Source organism: Pelophylax lessonae (assembly GCF_965119305.1).
Source record: "Pelophylax lessonae genome assembly, chromosome: 9".
In the NCBI taxonomy this organism is placed as follows: domain Eukaryota; kingdom Metazoa; phylum Chordata; class Amphibia; order Anura; family Ranidae; genus Pelophylax; species Pelophylax lessonae.
In genome coordinates, this window is record NC_138776.1 from 24059690 (window position 1) to 24078830 (window position 19141).

The window sequence follows — 19141 nt, forward strand, 5'->3', positions numbered from 1 at the left end:
TACACTAGATATCCCTTTCCTCACACTAATAAATGCTAAATGACACTTTGTAGCACAAGTCACAGAACTGCTTCCACTCTCTTCCATGTCCCTGTATTACAATGCTAGGAATTTGGCAGGGGCTATCTTATATACTGGGGGGCGTATTCACTAATGATTGGCCTCTTGACCCCCTAGTCACTCCAATCACATTCCTAGCATTCTCCTGCCCCCTCAATTGGCTTTTACTGATGGTTCTGGTCCAATCACGGGCTTTTAAAGCCCATTTCCTGTCCCATTGCATTTTGGTCGGTTCTGGTTGCCGAATTCCGAACTTTTTCAGCAAAAAGTTTGGAATTCGGCCGAACCTCAAACAGCCAATGTTCGGGTCGAACCAATGGTCGACCCGAACCGTTCAATCATCCCTAGTGATGAGGGGTGATGGGGAGAGATGAGGAGCGATAAGGGGCGATGAGAGGTGATGAGGAGAGATGAGAGGTGATAAGAAGAGATGAAATGTGATGAGGAGTGATGTGGGGCGATGAGCAGTGATGTGGGGCTGTGAAGAGTGATGAAGAGAGATGGGGAGTGAAGAGGAGCAGTGAGGGGTGATGAGGAGAGATGAGGGGTGATGAGATGCGATGAGGGGTGATGAGAAGCGATTAGAGGCGATGAGGAGTGATGAGAGGCATTGAGGGGTGATGAGGAGAGATCAGGGGTGATGAGGAGCGATGATGGGGGATGAGGAGCAATGAGAGGTGATGAGATTCAATGAGAAGCATTGAGGAGTGATGAGGAGCGATGAGGGGTGATAAGGGGCAATGAGGAGCAATGAGGGTTGATGGGGAAAGATGAGAGGTGATGAGCAGATATGAGGAGCGATGAGGGGTGATGAGGAGAGATGAGGAGCATTGAGGAGCGATAAGAGGTGATCAGAGGTGATGAGGGGTGATGAAGAGATGAGGGGTAATGGAGAGAGATGAGGGGTGGTAAGGAGCGATGAGAGGTGATCAGAGGCGATGAAGAGTGATGAAGAGATGAGAGGTGATAAGGAGTGATGAGGGGTGATGGAGAGAGATGTGGGTTGATAAGGAGTGATGATGAGCATTGAGGGGTAATGAAAAGCGATGAGGTGCGATGAGGACTGATGAGTGGTGATTGGGAGAGATGAGAGGTGATGAGGGGTGATAAGGAGTGTAGAGGAGCATTGATGGGTGATGAGAAGTGATGAGGGGGGATGAGGATTGATCAGTAGTGATGAGGAGCAATGAGGGATTATGAGGAATGATGAGGAGCGATGAAGAGCAATAGGGGTGATGAGGAGAGATGAGGGGTGATGAGGAGCGACGAGAGGCATTGAGGAGTGATGTGAGGAGTGATGAGAAGAAATGAGGGGCAATGTGAGGAGTGAGGGCTATGAAGAGTGATAAGAGGAGATGGGGAGTGAAAAGGAGCAGTGAGGGGTAATGAGGAGAGATGAGGGGTGATGAGGAGCAATGAGGGGTGATGAGGAGCGATGAGAGGCGATGAGGAGTGATTAGAGGCATTGAGGGGTGATGAGGAGAGATCAGGGGTGATGAGGAGCGATGAGGGGGGATGAGAGGTGATGAGATTCAATGAGGAGCATTGAGGAGTGATGAGGGGTGATAAGGGGCAATGAGAAGCAATGAGGGTTGATGGGGAAAGATGAGAGGTGATGAACAGATATGAGGAGCGATGAGGGGTGATGAGGAGAGATGAGGAGCATTGAGGAGTGATGAGAGGTAATCAGAGGTGATGAGGGGTGATGAAGAGATGAGAGGTGATGAGGAGCATTGAGGGGTAATGAAAAGCGATGAGGTGCGATGAGGAGTGATGAGGGGTGATAGGGAGAGATGAGAGGTGATGAGGGGTTATAAGGAGTTTAGAGGAGCATTGAGGGGTGATGAGAAGTGATGAGAGGCGATGAGGAGAGATCAGGAGTGATGAGGAGCAATGAAGGGTGATTAGGAGCAATGAGGGATTATGAGGAAAGATGAGGAGCGATGAAGAGCAATAGGGGTGATGAGGAGAGATGAGGGGTGATGAGCAGCGACGAGAGGCATTGAGGAGTGATGTGAGGAGTGATGTGAAGAAATGAGGGGCAATGCGAGGAGTGATGTGGAGAGATGGGGAGCGATGAGAGGCATTGAGGGGTGATCATGAGAGATGAGGAGTGATGAGAGGAGAGATGAGGAGTGATGAGGAGAGATGAGAGGCGATGAGGAGGGGTGATGAGAAGTGATGAGGAAAGAGGAGGAGAGATGAGGACTGATGAGGAGAGATAAGAGGCGACGAGAAGTGATGAGGAGAGATGAGAGGCGATGAGGAATGAGGAGGGGTGATGAAAAGTGATGAGGAGAGATGAGAGGCGATGAGAAGTGATGAGGAATGAGGAGGGGTGATGAAAAGTGATGAGGAGATGATGAGGAGAGATGAGAGGCGATGAGGAATGAGGAGGGGTGATGAAAAGTGATGAGGAGTGATGAGGAGAGATGAGAGACGATGGGGACTGATGAGGAGAGATGAGCAGTGATGAGGAGAGATGAGAGTCGATGAGGAGTGATGAAGGGAGATGAGAGTCGATGAGGAGTGATGAGGGGAGATGAGGAGTGATGAGGAGAGATGAGGAGAGATGAGGAGCAATGAAGGGTGATTAGGAGCAATGAGGGATTATGAGGAAAGATGAGGAGCGATGAAGAGCAATAGGGGTGATGAGGAGAGATGAGGGGTGATGAGCAGCGACGAGAGGCATTGAGGAGTGATGTGAGGAGTGATGTGAAGAAATGAGGGGCAATGCGAGGAGTGATGTGGAGAGATGGGGAGCGATGAGAGGCATTGAGGGGTGATCATGAGAGATGAGGAGTGATGAGAGGAGAGATGAGGAGTGATGAGGAGAGATGAGAGGCGATGAGGAGGGGTGATGAGAAGTGATGAGGAAAGAGGAGGAGAGATGAGGACTGATGAGGAGAGATAAGAGGCGACGAGAAGTGATGAGGAGAGATGAGAGGCGATGAGGAATGAGGAGGGGTGATGAAAAGTGATGAGGAGAGATGAGAGGCGATGAGAAGTGATGAGGAATGAGGAGGGGTGATGAAAAGTGATGAGGAGATGATGAGGAGAGATGAGAGGCGATGAGGAATGAGGAGGGGTGATGAAAAGTGATGAGGAGTGATGAGGAGAGATGAGAGACGATGGGGACTGATGAGGAGAGATGAGCAGTGATGAGGAGAGATGAGAGTCGATGAGGAGTGATGAAGGGAGATGAGAGTCGATGAGGAGTGATGAGGGGAGATGAGGAGTGATGAGGAGAGATGAGGAGTGATGAGGAGAGATGAGAGTCGATGAGGGGAGATGAGAGTCGATGAGGGGAGATGAGGAGTGATGAAAAGTGATCAGGAGCGATGAGGAGTGATGAGGTGAGATGAGAGGAGTGATGAGGAGAGATGAGAGTCGATGAGGGGAGATGAGAGTCGATGAGGAGTGATTAGGGGAGATGAGGAGTGATGAAAAGAGATGAGAGTTGATCAGGAGTGATGAGGAGAGATGAGGAGCGATGAAGAGAGATGAGAGTCGATGAGGAGTGATGAGGAGAGATGAGAGACAATGAGGAGTGATGAGTAGAGATGAGGAATGAGGAGGGGTGATGAAAAGTGATGAGGAGCGATGAGGAGTGATGAGGTGAGATGAGAGGAGTGATGAAGTGTAGAACCTCTGCCATGTATTTTCTGTAGTATGGATCTCTGATCTCCGGCTCTGGGAGTGATGCTGAGGACACATTATTATTCCAGCTTCTCCTGTCTGCCCCTCCCCCAATCCACATTCAACTGACAAACGGAAGGAGCTGGGTAGAAAATTGTCAGCCGAACAGCAGCTGCATCCAATCAGATGTGCCATTGAATGTGATGTCATCCAAACCGATGTAACAATTATTAATTTATTCAAAACTAAAAAAGAAACACAATAGCAACAAATACAGATCATTGGATGATGATAATAATAATATATGGTGGGGAGGGGGGGGGGGGTCATATAACAAGGATGATGATGAGGATATATAGAGGGGGGAGGGGGTCATATAATAAGGATTATGATAGTGATGATGATGGTGATGAGGACATATTGAATCGGGGGGGGGGGGGGGTCATTTAGTGAGGATGATGATAGTGGTGATGATAATGAGGATATATAGAAGGGTGAGAGAGGGTCAGATAATAAGGATGAGGATGATGATAGTGATAATGATGAGGAGGATATATAAAAGGGGGGTCATATATTGAGGATGAGGACAGCGATGATGATGATGATATATAGAAGGGTGGGAGGGGGATATATAATGAGGAGGATGATGATGAGGATATATAGAAGGGGGAAGGGGCATATAATGAGGATGATGGTGATGAGAAGGAGGATATATAGAAGGGGATATATAATGAGGATGATGATAGTGGTGATGATATATAGAAGTGGGGGAAGGGTCATATAATGACGATGATGATAGTAATGATGATGATGAGGATATATAGAATGGGGGAGGGGGCATATAATGAGGATGGTGGTGATGAGGAGGAGGATATATAGAAGGGGGAGGGGGATATATAATGAGGATAATGATAGTGATGATGATATATAGAAGTGGGGGAGGGGTCATATAATGAGGATGATGACAGTGATGATGATGATGGTGATATATAGAAGTGGGGGAGGGGTCATATAATGAGGATGATGACAGTGATGATGATGATGGTGATATATAGAAGTGGGGGAGGGGTCATGTTATGTAATGAGAATGAACACAGTGATGATGATGATGAGGATATATAGAAGGGGGGTGAGAGAGGGTCATATAATAAGGATGAGGATGATGATAGTGATAATGATAAGGATATATAGAAGGGGGGGGGGCATATAATGAGGATGAGGAGGAGTAGGATATATAGAAGGGGGGAGGGGGATATATAATGAGGATGAGGATAGTGATGATGATATATAGAAGTGGGGGAGGGGTCATATAATGAGGATGATGATAGTGATGATGATATATAGAAGTGGGGGAGGGGTCATATAATGAGGATGATGATAGTGGTGATGATGGTGATATATAGAAGGGGGAGGGGATATATAATGAGGATGATAACAGTGGTGATGAAGATGAGGATATATAGAAGAGTGGGAGAGGGTCATATAATAATGATGAGAATGAAGATAGTGACTGATAATGATGATGAGGATATACAGAAGGGGGTCATTAAATGAGGATGATGATAGTGATGAACTCATGATTATGAGGATATATAGAAGGGGGGGGGGGGGGTCATATAAAAAGTATGAAGATAGTGATGATGATGATCATATATAGAAGGGGGTATGGGGGATATATAATGAGGAGGATGATGATGATGATATATAGAAGGGGGAGGGGGTCATATTATAAGGATGATGATAGTGGTGATGATGATGAGGATATATAGAAGGGGGGTCATATATTGGAGATGAGGATGATAGTGATGATGATGAGGATATATAGAAGGGGGGTCATATATTGGGGATGAGGATGATGATAGTGATGATGAGGCTATATAGAAGGGGGAGGGGACATATAATGAGGATGATGGTGATGAGGAGGAGGATATATAGAAGGGGATATATTATGAGAATGATGATAGTGGTGATGATTAGGATATATAGAAGGGGGAGGGGACATATAATGAGGATGATGGTGATGAGGAGGAGGATATATAGAAGGGGATATATTATGAGAATGATGATAGTGGTGATGATTAGGATATATAGAAGGGGGAGGGGACATATAATGAGGATGATGGTGATGAGGAGGAGGATATATAGAAGGGGATATATTATGAGAATGATGATAGTGGTGATGATCATGAGGATATATAGAAGGAGGGTGAGAGGGGGTCAAATAATAAGGATGAGGATGATGATAGTGATGATGATAAGGATATATAGAAGGGGGGGGGGCATATAATGAGGATGAGGAGTAGTAGGATATATAGAAGGGGGAGGGGTATATATAATGAGGATGATGATAGTGATAATGATATATAGAAGGGGAGGGGATATATAATGAGGATGATGACAGTGATGATGATGATGATAATAGATAGAAGGAGGAAGGGGATATAATGATGATGATAATAATATATAGAAGGGGGGGGGGCATATAATGAGGATGAGGAGTAGTAGGATATATAGAAGGGGGAGGGGTATATATAATGAGGATGATGATAGTGATAATGATATATAGAAGGGGAGGGGATATATAATCAGGATGATGACAGTGATGATGATGATGATAATAGATAGAAGAAGGAAGGGGATATAATGATGATGATAATAATATATAGAAAGGGGGGGGGCATATAATGAGGAGTAGTGATATATATAGAAGGGGGAGGGGTATATATAATGAGGAGGATGATGATAGTGATAATGATATATATAAGGGGAGGGATATATAATCAGGATGATGACAGTGATGATGATGATGATTATATATTGAAGGACGAAGGGGATATAATGATGATGATGATAATATATAGAAGGGGGGAGGGGGTCATATAATGAAAAGCTCAGATTTCTATGAATCTTTTGTAAATCAGGTGTCACCCCCCCCCCCCATGTCACATGACTTGGGGTGACATTTGGGAAAGGTGTGCAGGTGAGAGCCCCGCCCCTGTGCCTTCTGCAGCCTCCTATTGGCTGAGTGTAGAGCAGAGGGCGTGGCTCCTGTCTCTCGCACTCTCTGCTCGCTGTCATCTTAGTACATCGGAGCTGTGAGCGGTGAAATGTCGGAGAGGAGCGGAGCTCGTACTTCATTCACCATCCGGGACATCCTGAACATGGACTGTGCGGACTGCGAGGAGGACTGCCACACATCCAAAGACGATCCACAGAGCCCAGATGGTGGGGGGCCCCAGGAGGACACAGAGGGGCCCCACTGGTACACTGACCAGGAGCCACACTCCGAGGGTGAGTCCAGGGGCCCTCATATACACCTCTCATAGGGGCCAATTTACTAACATGGAGAGAAAAGTCCAATAACATGGAAGACAATCTGATTCCCGCATAACGATCGGTACCCCACATCGCCCTATTCACTAAGAGGAGAAAACATCGTTATATTCCTCATTTCTATTTGTTTCTATCATTTACCACCGATCAGGATCGATTGTATTTATTCCACAACGAATCTCTAAAAATGTTTCATCCCACATCGATATCATCTGTCATAGATCATCAAATTATTATCTGTATACTCATCCATATCTATACAGCTATAATCCTCGATATACACCTCACTATACCTCTCTCTCTCTCTCTCTCTCTCTCTCTCTCTCTCTCTCTCTCTCTCTCTATATACATATATATATATATATATATATATATATATATATATATATATATACACCACTCTATATATATGTATATATATATATATATATATATATATATATATATATATACATATACACACCTCACTATACCACCTCTCTCTCTCTCTATATATATATATATATATATATATATATATATATAAACCTCACTATACCCCTATATATATCGATATACACCTCTCTCTATCTCTCTCTCTCTCTCTCTCTCTCTCTCTATATATATATATATATATATATATATATATATATATACATATATATATATATATATATATATATATATACACCTCATTGTACCACTCTATATATATCTATAATATACATCTCACTATTCCTCCTATATATATATATATATATATATATATATATATATATATATATATATATATATATATACACCTCACTATACCCCCTCTATATATATATATATATATATATATATATATATATATATATATATATACCTCACTATACCCCTATATATATATCGATATACACCTCACTATACCTCTCTCTCTCTCTCTATATATATATATATATATACATATATATATATATATTTACATACACCGCATTATACCCCTATATATATCTATATACACATCACTATACCTCTCTATATATATCTATATACACCTCACTATACCCCTCTATATATATCTATATACACCTCACTATACCACTCTATATATATCTATATACACCTCACTATACCCCTCTATATATATATATATATATATATATATATATATATATCTATATACACCTCACTATACCCCTCTATATATATATATATCTATATACACATCACTATATCCCTCTATATATATATCTATATACACCTCACTATACCCCTCTATATATATCTCTATATACACCTCACTATACCCCTCTATATATATATCTATATACACATCACTATACCTCTCTATATAGGTAATCACATTATTGGTATATACATCTATACTCCTCCCTCTATATATCTATATACATATTTTTTTCTTTTCTATAATTGATTTGTAATAGTTTTATATCTATCACATACAGTTCATGTTTTATATTATTATAATTGATCTCTTTATCTCTGTCTGTAATATTCCTCCAATATTAATCGATATCTTCGTATTCTTATCTTTATAAGGAATATCTATCACATGCAGTTCATATTTCATTATCTCCGATATACATCATCACATTGAGGCCGATTTGCTAAAAGAATTGAAAATCTTCGTACAATAAATTCATATATTTACCTCAATAATAAAAATAATAATGAAATTTGTGATCGGGAATTCGATCATTGAGGTGAAGCTTTACTATAGATCTTCCGATAATAGGGACATTTTCCTGACATACTATAGATCGTACAAAATAAATCTCAAAATATAAATCTTCCACTATACACATTGTGATCTCCTCCAGCCGATCTATAGATCGATGTCAGTGGAATATTTTCCTCCATCCCGATGTATATTCATCTCTATAGACAGTGATAAATGCGGACTGATTGATAAATACCGATCACAGAAATATTCCACATAAACATATAACGATCGTTCTCTTATCTCTGACTATCGGTCATCTTCTCTCATTTATGTATTTATATTATAAGAACATTCTCTGATATTCTATGTGGAATCGATATCACACAATTCACACATCGTTTATGTATTATCCATCACATCGTCATTATATCTAAAAAATTACTTCTCCCTGTATACTGTATATAGATTGTATATTATCTCCGACTAGTTATCGGTCAGTCTGTCTAATATCATCTGTATATAACACCAAAATATCGATACTGTTCGATTAATCTGATTAGAATTTATATCTGCGTATAAACTAGATATATACCCAACCCCTATATCTGTATATCCGACCTATACCTGTAAATCTATATATATCCAACCTACTTATCTGTGTGTCTACAATTAGTAGTTCTATCGATAGTGATAGATGATAGATAATATGATTATCCAATATCCCTCTGATAATCTCCTCCAGAGATGGAATGGGGGATAATAGAATCGATCTGGGAGATGATGTCTGGTGATCAGGATGAGGAGATATCAGATGCTGCAGAAGAAACTGAATATTTCTTCAATGTATTAGTAGTTCTTCTATCTATCTATCTTTCTATCTATCTATCTATCTATCTATCTATCTATCTATCTATCTATCTATCTATCTATCTATCTATCTATCTATCTATCTTTCTGTCTGTCTGTCTGTCTGTCTGTCTGTCTGTCTGTCTGTCTGTCTGTCTGTCTGTCTATCTATCTATCTTCAAACCTTTTCTATCTATCTATATGTCTATCTGTCTATCTATCTATCTATCTATCTATCTATCTATCTATCTATCTATCTATCTATCTATCTATCTATCTATCTATCTATCTATCTATCTATCTATTATTATATGAGAGAGAGAAATATCTATAAAATACAAGAGAGTTAAGAGGGCCCTGCTAATAAAAACCTTATATCTATCTATCTATCTATCTATCTATCTATCTATCTATCTATCTATCTATCTATCTATCTATCTATCTATCTATCTATCTATCTATCTATCTATCTATCTATCTATCTATCTATCTATCTATCTATCTATCTATCTATCTATCTATCTATCTATCTATCTATCTATCTATCTATCTATCTATCTATCTATCTATCTATCTATCTATCTATCTATCTATCTATCTATCTATCTATCTATCTATCTATCTATCTATCTATCTAGATCTAGATCATATCTTTCCATCTATCTATCTATCTATCTATCTATCTATCTATCTGTCTGTCTGTCTGTCTGTCTGTCTGTCTGTCTGTCTGTCTGTCTGTCTGTCTGTCTGTCTGTCTCTCTATAGCTAGTGATAGATAATATGATTATTATTATTTTTAGGGAAAATCTGATCCAATATCCCTCTGATAATCTCCTCCAGAGATGGAATGTGGGATAATAGAATCGATCTGGCAGATGATGTCTGCTGATCGGGGTGAGGAGATATCAGATCCTGTAGAAGAAACTGATAGAATATTTCTTCCATATGTGTGAGATCTCCATAGATCTGTGGGGAATATTCTGTATATATTATATAATAGATAATCATTACACAGACACAGTGGGGTTGATATACTCAAACTGGAGAGTGCAGAATCTGGTGCTGCTGTGCAGGTAGCCAATCAGCTTCCAGGTCAAAGCTTAATTAAACAAGCTGAAGTTAGAAGCGGATTGGCTCTCATGCACAGCTGTACCGGATTTCTGTGTACTCCAGTTTTAGTAAGGAGACCCCATAGTATACATATATATACAGACATGGATCTCAAATCCCTTCCCATATAAGTGTGAGATGGGGGGGGGGGGGGTTGTGAAGAATAGCTGTGGGACATAGAAGTTCTGTACCATTTATTTTACTACTGGACCCTCATCTACAACTCATTATCTGCATGATCCAATATAATGATGTATAGCTGACATTGCACCATGATCTGATCTAGACCAGATGATCTGGTTGTGATTGTACAATGTATGATATGTGATCTGGCTGTGATTGTGCAATGTATAGTCAGTGATCTGGTTGTGATTGTACAATGTATGGTTGGTGATCTTGTTGGTATTATACAGTGTATGGTCTGTGATCTGGTTGTGATTGTACAATGTGTGGTTGGCGTCTGGTTGGTATTATACAATGTATGGTTGGTGATCTGGTTGTGATTGTACAATGTATAGTCAGCGAACTGGTTGGGATTGTACAATGTATAGTCAGCGAACTGGTTGGGATTGTACAATGTATGGTTGGTGATCTTGTTGGTATTGTACAATGTATGGTTGGTGATCTGGTTGGTATTGTACAATGTATGGCTGGTGATCTGGTTGGTATTGTGCAATGTATGGTCTGTGATCTGGTTGTGATTGTACAGTGTATGGTCTGTGATCTGGTTGTGATTGTACAATGTATGGTTGGTGATCTGGTTGGTATTGTACAATATATGGTTGGGGATCTGGTTGTGATTGTACAATGTATGGTTGGTAATGTACAATATTTTGGACGATGATCTGGAACTGATGATCTGTTTTCTTTGTCCAGAGTATCCCATGGAGCCGAAGGCTGAGGAGAAGTCTGGGAAGAAGAGGACCAGGGCGGCCTTTTCCCATGCTCAGGTCTATGAGTTGGAGAGAAGGTTCAGTCTTCAGAGATATCTCTCAGGACCAGAAAGGGCCGACCTGGCTGCAGCCCTAAAGCTCACAGAGACCCAGATTAAGATCTGGTTCCAGAACCGGCGATACAAGACCAAGAGGAAAATGATGGCAAAGCAGCAGGCCAACAAAGCCCAGGAGGCCCCGGCCAGGCAGGTGGCAGTGAGGGTCCTGGTGAAGGATGACCAGAGACAATACTGCCCAGAGGAGTTTCTGTGCCCCTCCTTGCTGTCACTATACCAGGCCTACCAGTATTACCCATTCCTGTACCGGGTACCCGCCTGGTCCCCCCACATCTAGCCCTCAGCATGGAACCCATTGCCTCTGACTCAACCTGAAAGGGGTGAGAAGAACTTTGGCCATCATTCCTCTTCCTCCCTCCATACTGGTCACCTACCTACCTGGCCTAAGATAGAAGTGGCAGCAAATTGTTCCTGCTCAGTCCTTCTGCCCCCCCCCCCCAGTATATGTGGGGTGACTCCTATGTCCTACTGAAACCCTAAAATATTCCCCTGAGGAAGGGAGTTCATCCTGAGACCAAAGACAAGAACCCTGGGGCCATCCATGTGCTGGGAACACCACAAGCCAATGGGAAACATTCTCAATGCTTCTGACTGAAATATTTCTTTATTTGTAGAGTGGATGGACCTAATATAGCCTGAGTCCCAGTGCCTTGTACAGACTGGTCTATACTGGATGCCAGTGCCTGTCTTGTACTGGGCAGGATGGAGTACAGACTGATCTATAATGGTTCCCAGTGCCTGCCTTGTACTGGGGAGGATGGAGTACAGACTGATCTATAATGGTTCAGAGTGCCTGCCTTGTACTGGGGAGGATTGGGTACAGACTGATCTAAAATGGTTCCCAGTGCCTGCCTTGTACTGGGGAGGATGGAGTACAGACTGATCTATTATGGTTCCCATGCCTGCCTTGTACTGGGCAGAATGGAGTACAGACTGATCTATAATGGTTCCCAGTGCCTGCCTTGTACTGGGGAGGATGGAGTACAGACTTATTTATAATGGTTTCCAGTGCCTACCTTGTACTGGGCAGTATGGAGTACAGACTGATCTATAATTGTTCCCAGTGCCTGCCTTGTACTGGGGAGGATTGGGTACAGACTGATCTAAAATGGTTCCCAGTGCCTGCCTTGTACTGGGGAGGATGGAGTACAAACTGATCTATTATGGTTCCCAGTGCCTGCCTTGTACTGGGCAGAATGGAGTACAGACTGATCTATAATGGTTCCCAGTGCCTGCCTTGTACTGGGGAGGATGGAGTACAGACTTATTTATAATGGTTTCCAGTGCCTACCTTGTACTGGGCAGTATGGAGTACAGACTGATCTATAATGGTTCCCAGTGCCTGCCTTGTACTGGGGAGGATGGAGTACAAACTGATCTATAATGGTTCCCAGTGCCTGCCTTGTACTGGGGAGGATGGAGTACAAACTGATCTATAATGGTTCCCAGTGCATGCCTTGTACTGGGGAGAATGGAGTACAGACGTATCTATAATGGTTCCCAGTGCCTGCCTTATATACTGGGGAGGATGGAGTACAGACTGATCTATAATGGTTCCCAGTGCCTGCCTTGTACTGGGGAGGTTGAAGTACAGACTGATCTATAATGGTTCCCAGTGCCTGCCTTGCACTGGGCAGGATGGAGTACAGACTGATCTATAATGATGGAGACTGGTCTAAAATGGTTCCCAGTGCTTGCCATGTATTGGGCAGGATGGAATACAGACTGGTCTATAATGGAAGAGTACAGACTGATCTATACTGGATCCCAGTGCCTACCTCCTACTGGGCAAGATGGAGTACAAACTGATCTATAATGATGGAGTACAGACTGATCTATACTGGATCCCAGTGCTTGCCTCATACTGGGCAGCATGGGATATAGACTGCTCTATAATAAGTCTCAGTTCCTGTCTTGTATTGGGCAGGATGGAGTGCAGACTGGTCTATAATGGGTCTCAGTGCCTGCCTAGTACTTGACAGGAGGAGTACAGACTGGTCTATAATGGGGCCTTCCTTGTACTGGGCAGGATGAAGTACAGACTGGTCTATACTGGTCCCAGTGTCCGCCTTGTACTGGGCAGGATGAGGTACAGACTCAACTATACTGGTCCCAATGCCAGCCTTGTACTAGGCAGGGATGAGTACAAACTGGTCTATACTGGGTCCCAGGGCCTGCCTTGTACTGGGCAGGATGAAGTAGAGACTGGGCTATACTGGTCCCAGTGCCTGCCTTGTACTGGGCAGGATGGAGTACAGACTAGTCTATACTGTGTCCCAGTGCCTGCCTTGTACTGGGCAGGATGGGCTGCTGACTGGGCTATACTGGTCCCAGTGCCTGCCTTGTACTTGGCAGGATGGAGTAGAGACTGGGCTATACTGGTCCCAGGATGAAGTACAGACTATATCCCAGTGCCTGCCTTGTACTGGGCAGGATGGAGTACAGACTGGGCTACACTGGTCCCAGTGCCTACTTTGTACTGGGCAGGATGTAGTATCAGCATTGAGGTGTGTTGTTACTGTGAACGATCTGCTGGATTTATCCTCCAGATCTCAGTGCACTTATTGTAAATATCGGACCGATCGCCCCATACATTGTAATTTATTAGACTGATGACTGATTTATGGCTTTGCAGTCCGAAGTAAAAGTTTATTCTTCAATTTCTGAACCGTTTGCTTTATTGTTGATCGATTTACAACCCGATATCCCCGATTCCCCCAGATTGTACCCCCTGCGTATAGCGGCTCCTCGACTTTCACTGACTTTTATTATTTGCTTTTTGTTGATATTTATTTACATAACAAATCGGAGGAGGTCTCTGATTGGTCGTTCACTAAATACAACTGAAATGCAATTATCGATATACAAAGAGACAGATTTATTTTATTCGTTTTTTTTTTCTGTTTCAATTGATTTTTATTGGAGGTTTTCCGATTATTAATTATTTCTATATTTAAAAAAAAAAAAATCGGAATGACTTCTCTGTAATAAATGTTTGTAATTCACAAATTACAAATTCACAAGTCATTTATCGGTCCACATCGAACAGTCTCACCTCCCAGAAAACATCATTCAATCCGGATTGTGCTGTCAGTGACCGATTCCTCCATACACCCGATCCCGGTTGGCGGTCAGGAGATGATCTCACATTCCTTTTCTGGTATATAATTGCAGTTATGGCATTCCTATATTCCCGATATCGGGCGATGTATGAAGGAGGCGATATATATCGGCAAATCATTCCTTCTTGTGTGGGTTGACACCGCCCTCCTCCTGGTGCGATCTGTCAGAAATCTCCTCCTAACGATAATAATCGGTGCGGAGCTGCCATGATCGGCCATGGATTCTACCAGGACTGTGCGATAAAATAAGAGATTGTTCTCATCCATCGGACGAAAATCTACAAAAATACAATTATAACATCTATCCATGGAGGGATCATATAATATGACAATATAGAATGTGATATAATATAAGATAATATAATATAAAATAATAATACAATATAAAATTATATAATCGCAATTATTGAAACATAAAAAAATTATAATATAATAAAATAAAATGTGATATACGTTATTGAAACATAATAAAATATAATGTGATGTAATATAATATAATTAATATAATATAAAATAATATAATCGAAATGATTGAAACGTAAAAAAATTATAAAATAATAAAATAAAATGTGATATAATGTACGTTATTGAAACATAATAAAGTATAATGTGATGTAATATAATATAATATAATGTAATATAATATAATGTGATATCATTTAATGTACATTATTGAAACATGATACATTATAATGTGGTATAATATAATATAATATAATGCGATATAATATCATGTAATATAAAATAAAAATATAATATAATGCAATATAATTTTGTATAAAAACCACAAGTGATATAATAATATAATAAAATGTAAGGTATTGGAACATAATAAAATATATAATGTGATATATTATAATTTATAATGTAATGTCAAATAATATAATATAATGTGATATAAAATAATATAATGTGATATAATATAATGTAAGTTATTAAAACATAATGAAATATAATGTGATATAATGTATATAATGTATATGTAATGTAACATGATATAATTGATAATGTGATATATTATAATGTAAGTTATTGAAATATAATATAATATAATATATAATGTAATATAAAATAATAATATAATCTAAGATAATATAATGTAAGTTATGGAAACCTAATAAAATATGATAAAATCTAATATTATACTATTTAATGTAATTCGGTTTAATTTAGGTAATATGTAAAGTAATGAAATATAATATAATGTCATAAGATTAGGTGTTACAATATAGTATAAGTAATATATTATCTAACATCAAATAATAAAATATAATATAACGAAATGTAACATAATATAAAATAATATAACATATCCAGCCAGGTTATAAGAGGAGGCAGCGGAATAGTAATTCTGAAGCTGATTTCGGAATGGTCCCCCAGAATAAAAGATCGGCTTCCATCGTCCGATCATGTGGAATCCTCTCTTTGATTGGATATCGATATCTTGACTCTTCTCCGTGATTGGACGTTGAAGTGATCTTTTCTGTCCTTAAAGTTATCAATGTTCACTGGTTCTGCATTCTGATTGGTGGATTCCTCTCTCTTTTCCCCACATGCAGTGTACAAGATTGGGAAGTGACATTATCTAGCTGTAGAACTACAACTCCCATCCTCCTCTGTTACAACACACTGTCAGCGATCTCTCTGCTGTGACAGGAAATATGAGAAGGTTGAAGAATTTTATTTTCAGTATCTCAGTATTTTATATCTCAGAGTTTTATATCTCAGAATTTTATAGTTTATATCTCGGCATATTGCATCTCAGCATTTTATATCTCAGCAGTTATATTTCAGCAGTTTATATCTCTGCAGTTTATATCTCAGCAGTTATATTTCAGCAGTTTATCTTAGCTGTTATTTTAGCAGTTATATCTCAGCAGTTTATGCAGTTTTATCTCAGCAGTTTATATCTCAGCATTTTATATCTCAGCAGTTATATTTCAGCAGTTTATATCTCTGCAGTTTTATCTCGGCAGCTATATCTCAGCAGTTTATATCTTAGCTGTTATTTTAGCAGTTATATCTCAGCAGTTCTAACTCAGCAGTTTATATCTCAGCAGTTTATATCTCAGCAGTTTTATCTCTGCAGTTTTATCTCTGCATTTTATATTTCAGCAGTTATATCTCAGCAGTTATATCTCATCATTTTATATCTTAGCAGTTATACGTCAGCAGTTTATATCTTAGCAGTTCTATCTCAGCAGTTCTATCTCAGCAGTTTATTCCTCTGCAGTTTTATCTCAGCAGTTCTATCTCAGCAGTTTATCAGCAGTTATATCTCAGCAGTTTATATCTCAGCATTTTATATCTCAGCAGTTATATTTCAGCAGTGCAGTTTATATCTCAGCAGTTTTATCTCAGCAGCTATATCTCAGCAGTTATATCTCAGCAGTTCTATCTCTGCAGTTTTATCTCAGCATTTTATATTTCAGCAGTTATATCTCAGCAGTTTTATCTCATCATTTTATATCTTAGCAGTTATACGTCAGCAGTTTATATATATCAGCATTTTATAACTCAACATTTTATATCTCAGCAGTTATATTTCAGCAGTTTATATCTCTGCAGTTTATATCTCAGCAGTTCTATCTCAGCAGTTTATATCTCTGCAGTTTTATCTCAGCAGTTTATATCTCTGCAGTTTTATCTCAGCAGTTTATATCTCTGCAGTTTTATCTCAGCAGTTCTATCTCAGCAGTTTATATCTCAGCAGTTTACATCTCAGCAGGCAGCCTCACACCTTGCAGGATCTGTAATCACATCTCATACAGGAAAGCCGCATATGGGGGAGGGGGTCTCCAGACTTCCAGGTAAATTGATGCAAATGGGAATATTTTTACCACAATTCTGCTGTTATGAGATTTAAAAGTAAAACCAATGCAAAGCAGAGAGAGTGCTGGATGAAGTGGACACTGATGAGACCTGATATGGGGAGGACAGTCTGCCTGCTGAGAGCAGTCATCAGGATATGATCTCAGGAGGGGATGGGGGGGAAGGTTGGGGGGGGGGGGATATCCAGCACCTCAAATGCCCCCCTATCTGTGTTCACCCTCCATAATCAGGAAGGAAGCGGTTTAATTCCATCTGCTAACCCCTCCCCCACCCCTCTGGGTGCTCAGAGTATATAGCTGTATACGGCACTGCGTTAGGTTAACTGACAACTGCGCGGTCGTGCGACGCTGTACCCCGAAAAAATATACGCCCTTTTTTCCCCCACAAATAGAGCTTTCTTTTGGTGCTATTTGATCAAATTTTTTTTTTTTTTTGCACTATAAACAAAAAAAGAGCAACCATTTTGAAAACAAACAAACAAACAAACAAAAAACAATATTTTTTTACATTCTGCTATATAACATTCCCAATAAAAATATATATAATTTTTCATCAATTTAGGCCATTTTGTATTCTGCTACATATTTTTGGTAAAAAAAAATCACACAAATTGTATATGATTGGTTTGCGCAAAAGTTATCGCATCTACAAACTAGGGGAAAGATTTTTGTCACTTTTATTTACATTAGTCTTTGTCTTTGAAGAGCTTGCAATCTAAGGGCCCTAACTCACAATCTAGGGCCAATCTAAACAGGAGCCAATTAACCTACCAGCATATCTGTGGAGTGTTGGGGGGAATAGGGAGCACCCAGAGGAAACCCACGCAGGCACATGGAGAACATGCAAACTCCATGCAGATAAAGGGAAATGAAGGGGGAGGTGAGAAAGAGAAGAAGGAGAAGAGAAGAAAAGAAGAGGGGAAGGGAAGAAGAAGAAGTAGAAGAAAGGAGAGAGAGAGGAGGAAGAGAAGGAGGAGAAGAGAAGGAGAAGAAGAGGGGAGGAGAAGAAGTAGAATTAGAAGAAAGGAGAGAGAGGGGAAGAAGAGAAGGAGGCGAAGATAATGGAGGAGAAGAGAATGGAAGAGAAGGAGAAGAATAGAATGGAAGAGAAGAAAAGAAGAGGGGAGGGGAAGAAGTAGAAGAAAAGAGAAGAGAATGGGGAGAAGAGAAGAGAAGAGGGGAGGGGAAGAAGAAAAAGTAGAAGAAAGGAGAGAGAGAAGAGGAAGAGAAGGAGGAGAAGAGAATGGAAGAGAAGAGAAGAAGAGGGGAGGGGAAAAAGTAGAAGAAAAGAGAGAGAGAGAGAAAAGGAAGAGAAGAGAAAGAGGATAAAAGAAGAGGAGGAGAACAGAAGAAAAGAAGAGGGGAAGAAGAAGTAGAAGAAAAGAGAGAGAGAATAGGAAGAGAAGAGAAGAAAATAGAGAGAGAACAAGAGAAGAGAATGTGGAGAAGAGAAGGGAAGAAGGAGAAGAAAAGAAGAGGGGAGGGGAAGAAGAAGAAGTAGAAGAAAGGAAAGAGAGAAGAGGAAGAAAAGGAGGAGAAGAGA

At 40.4% G+C, this 19141-nt stretch overlaps 1 protein-coding gene across 1 annotated transcript; it reads left to right on the plus strand.

Annotated features, from left to right (window-relative positions):
* Nucleotides 1-6806: 6806 nt before the first annotated feature.
* LOC309563716 (homeobox protein zampogna-like) lies at nucleotides 6807-11922 on the plus strand (the record flags this gene model as incomplete). Its single annotated transcript, XM_082268314.1, has 2 exons — nucleotides 6807-6990; nucleotides 11513-11922. 2 exons carry the CDS (start codon nucleotides 6807-6809, stop codon nucleotides 11920-11922), a joined length of 594 nt encoding a protein of 197 aa, XP_082124440.1.
* Between the last annotated feature and the right edge of the window lie 7219 nt (nucleotides 11923-19141).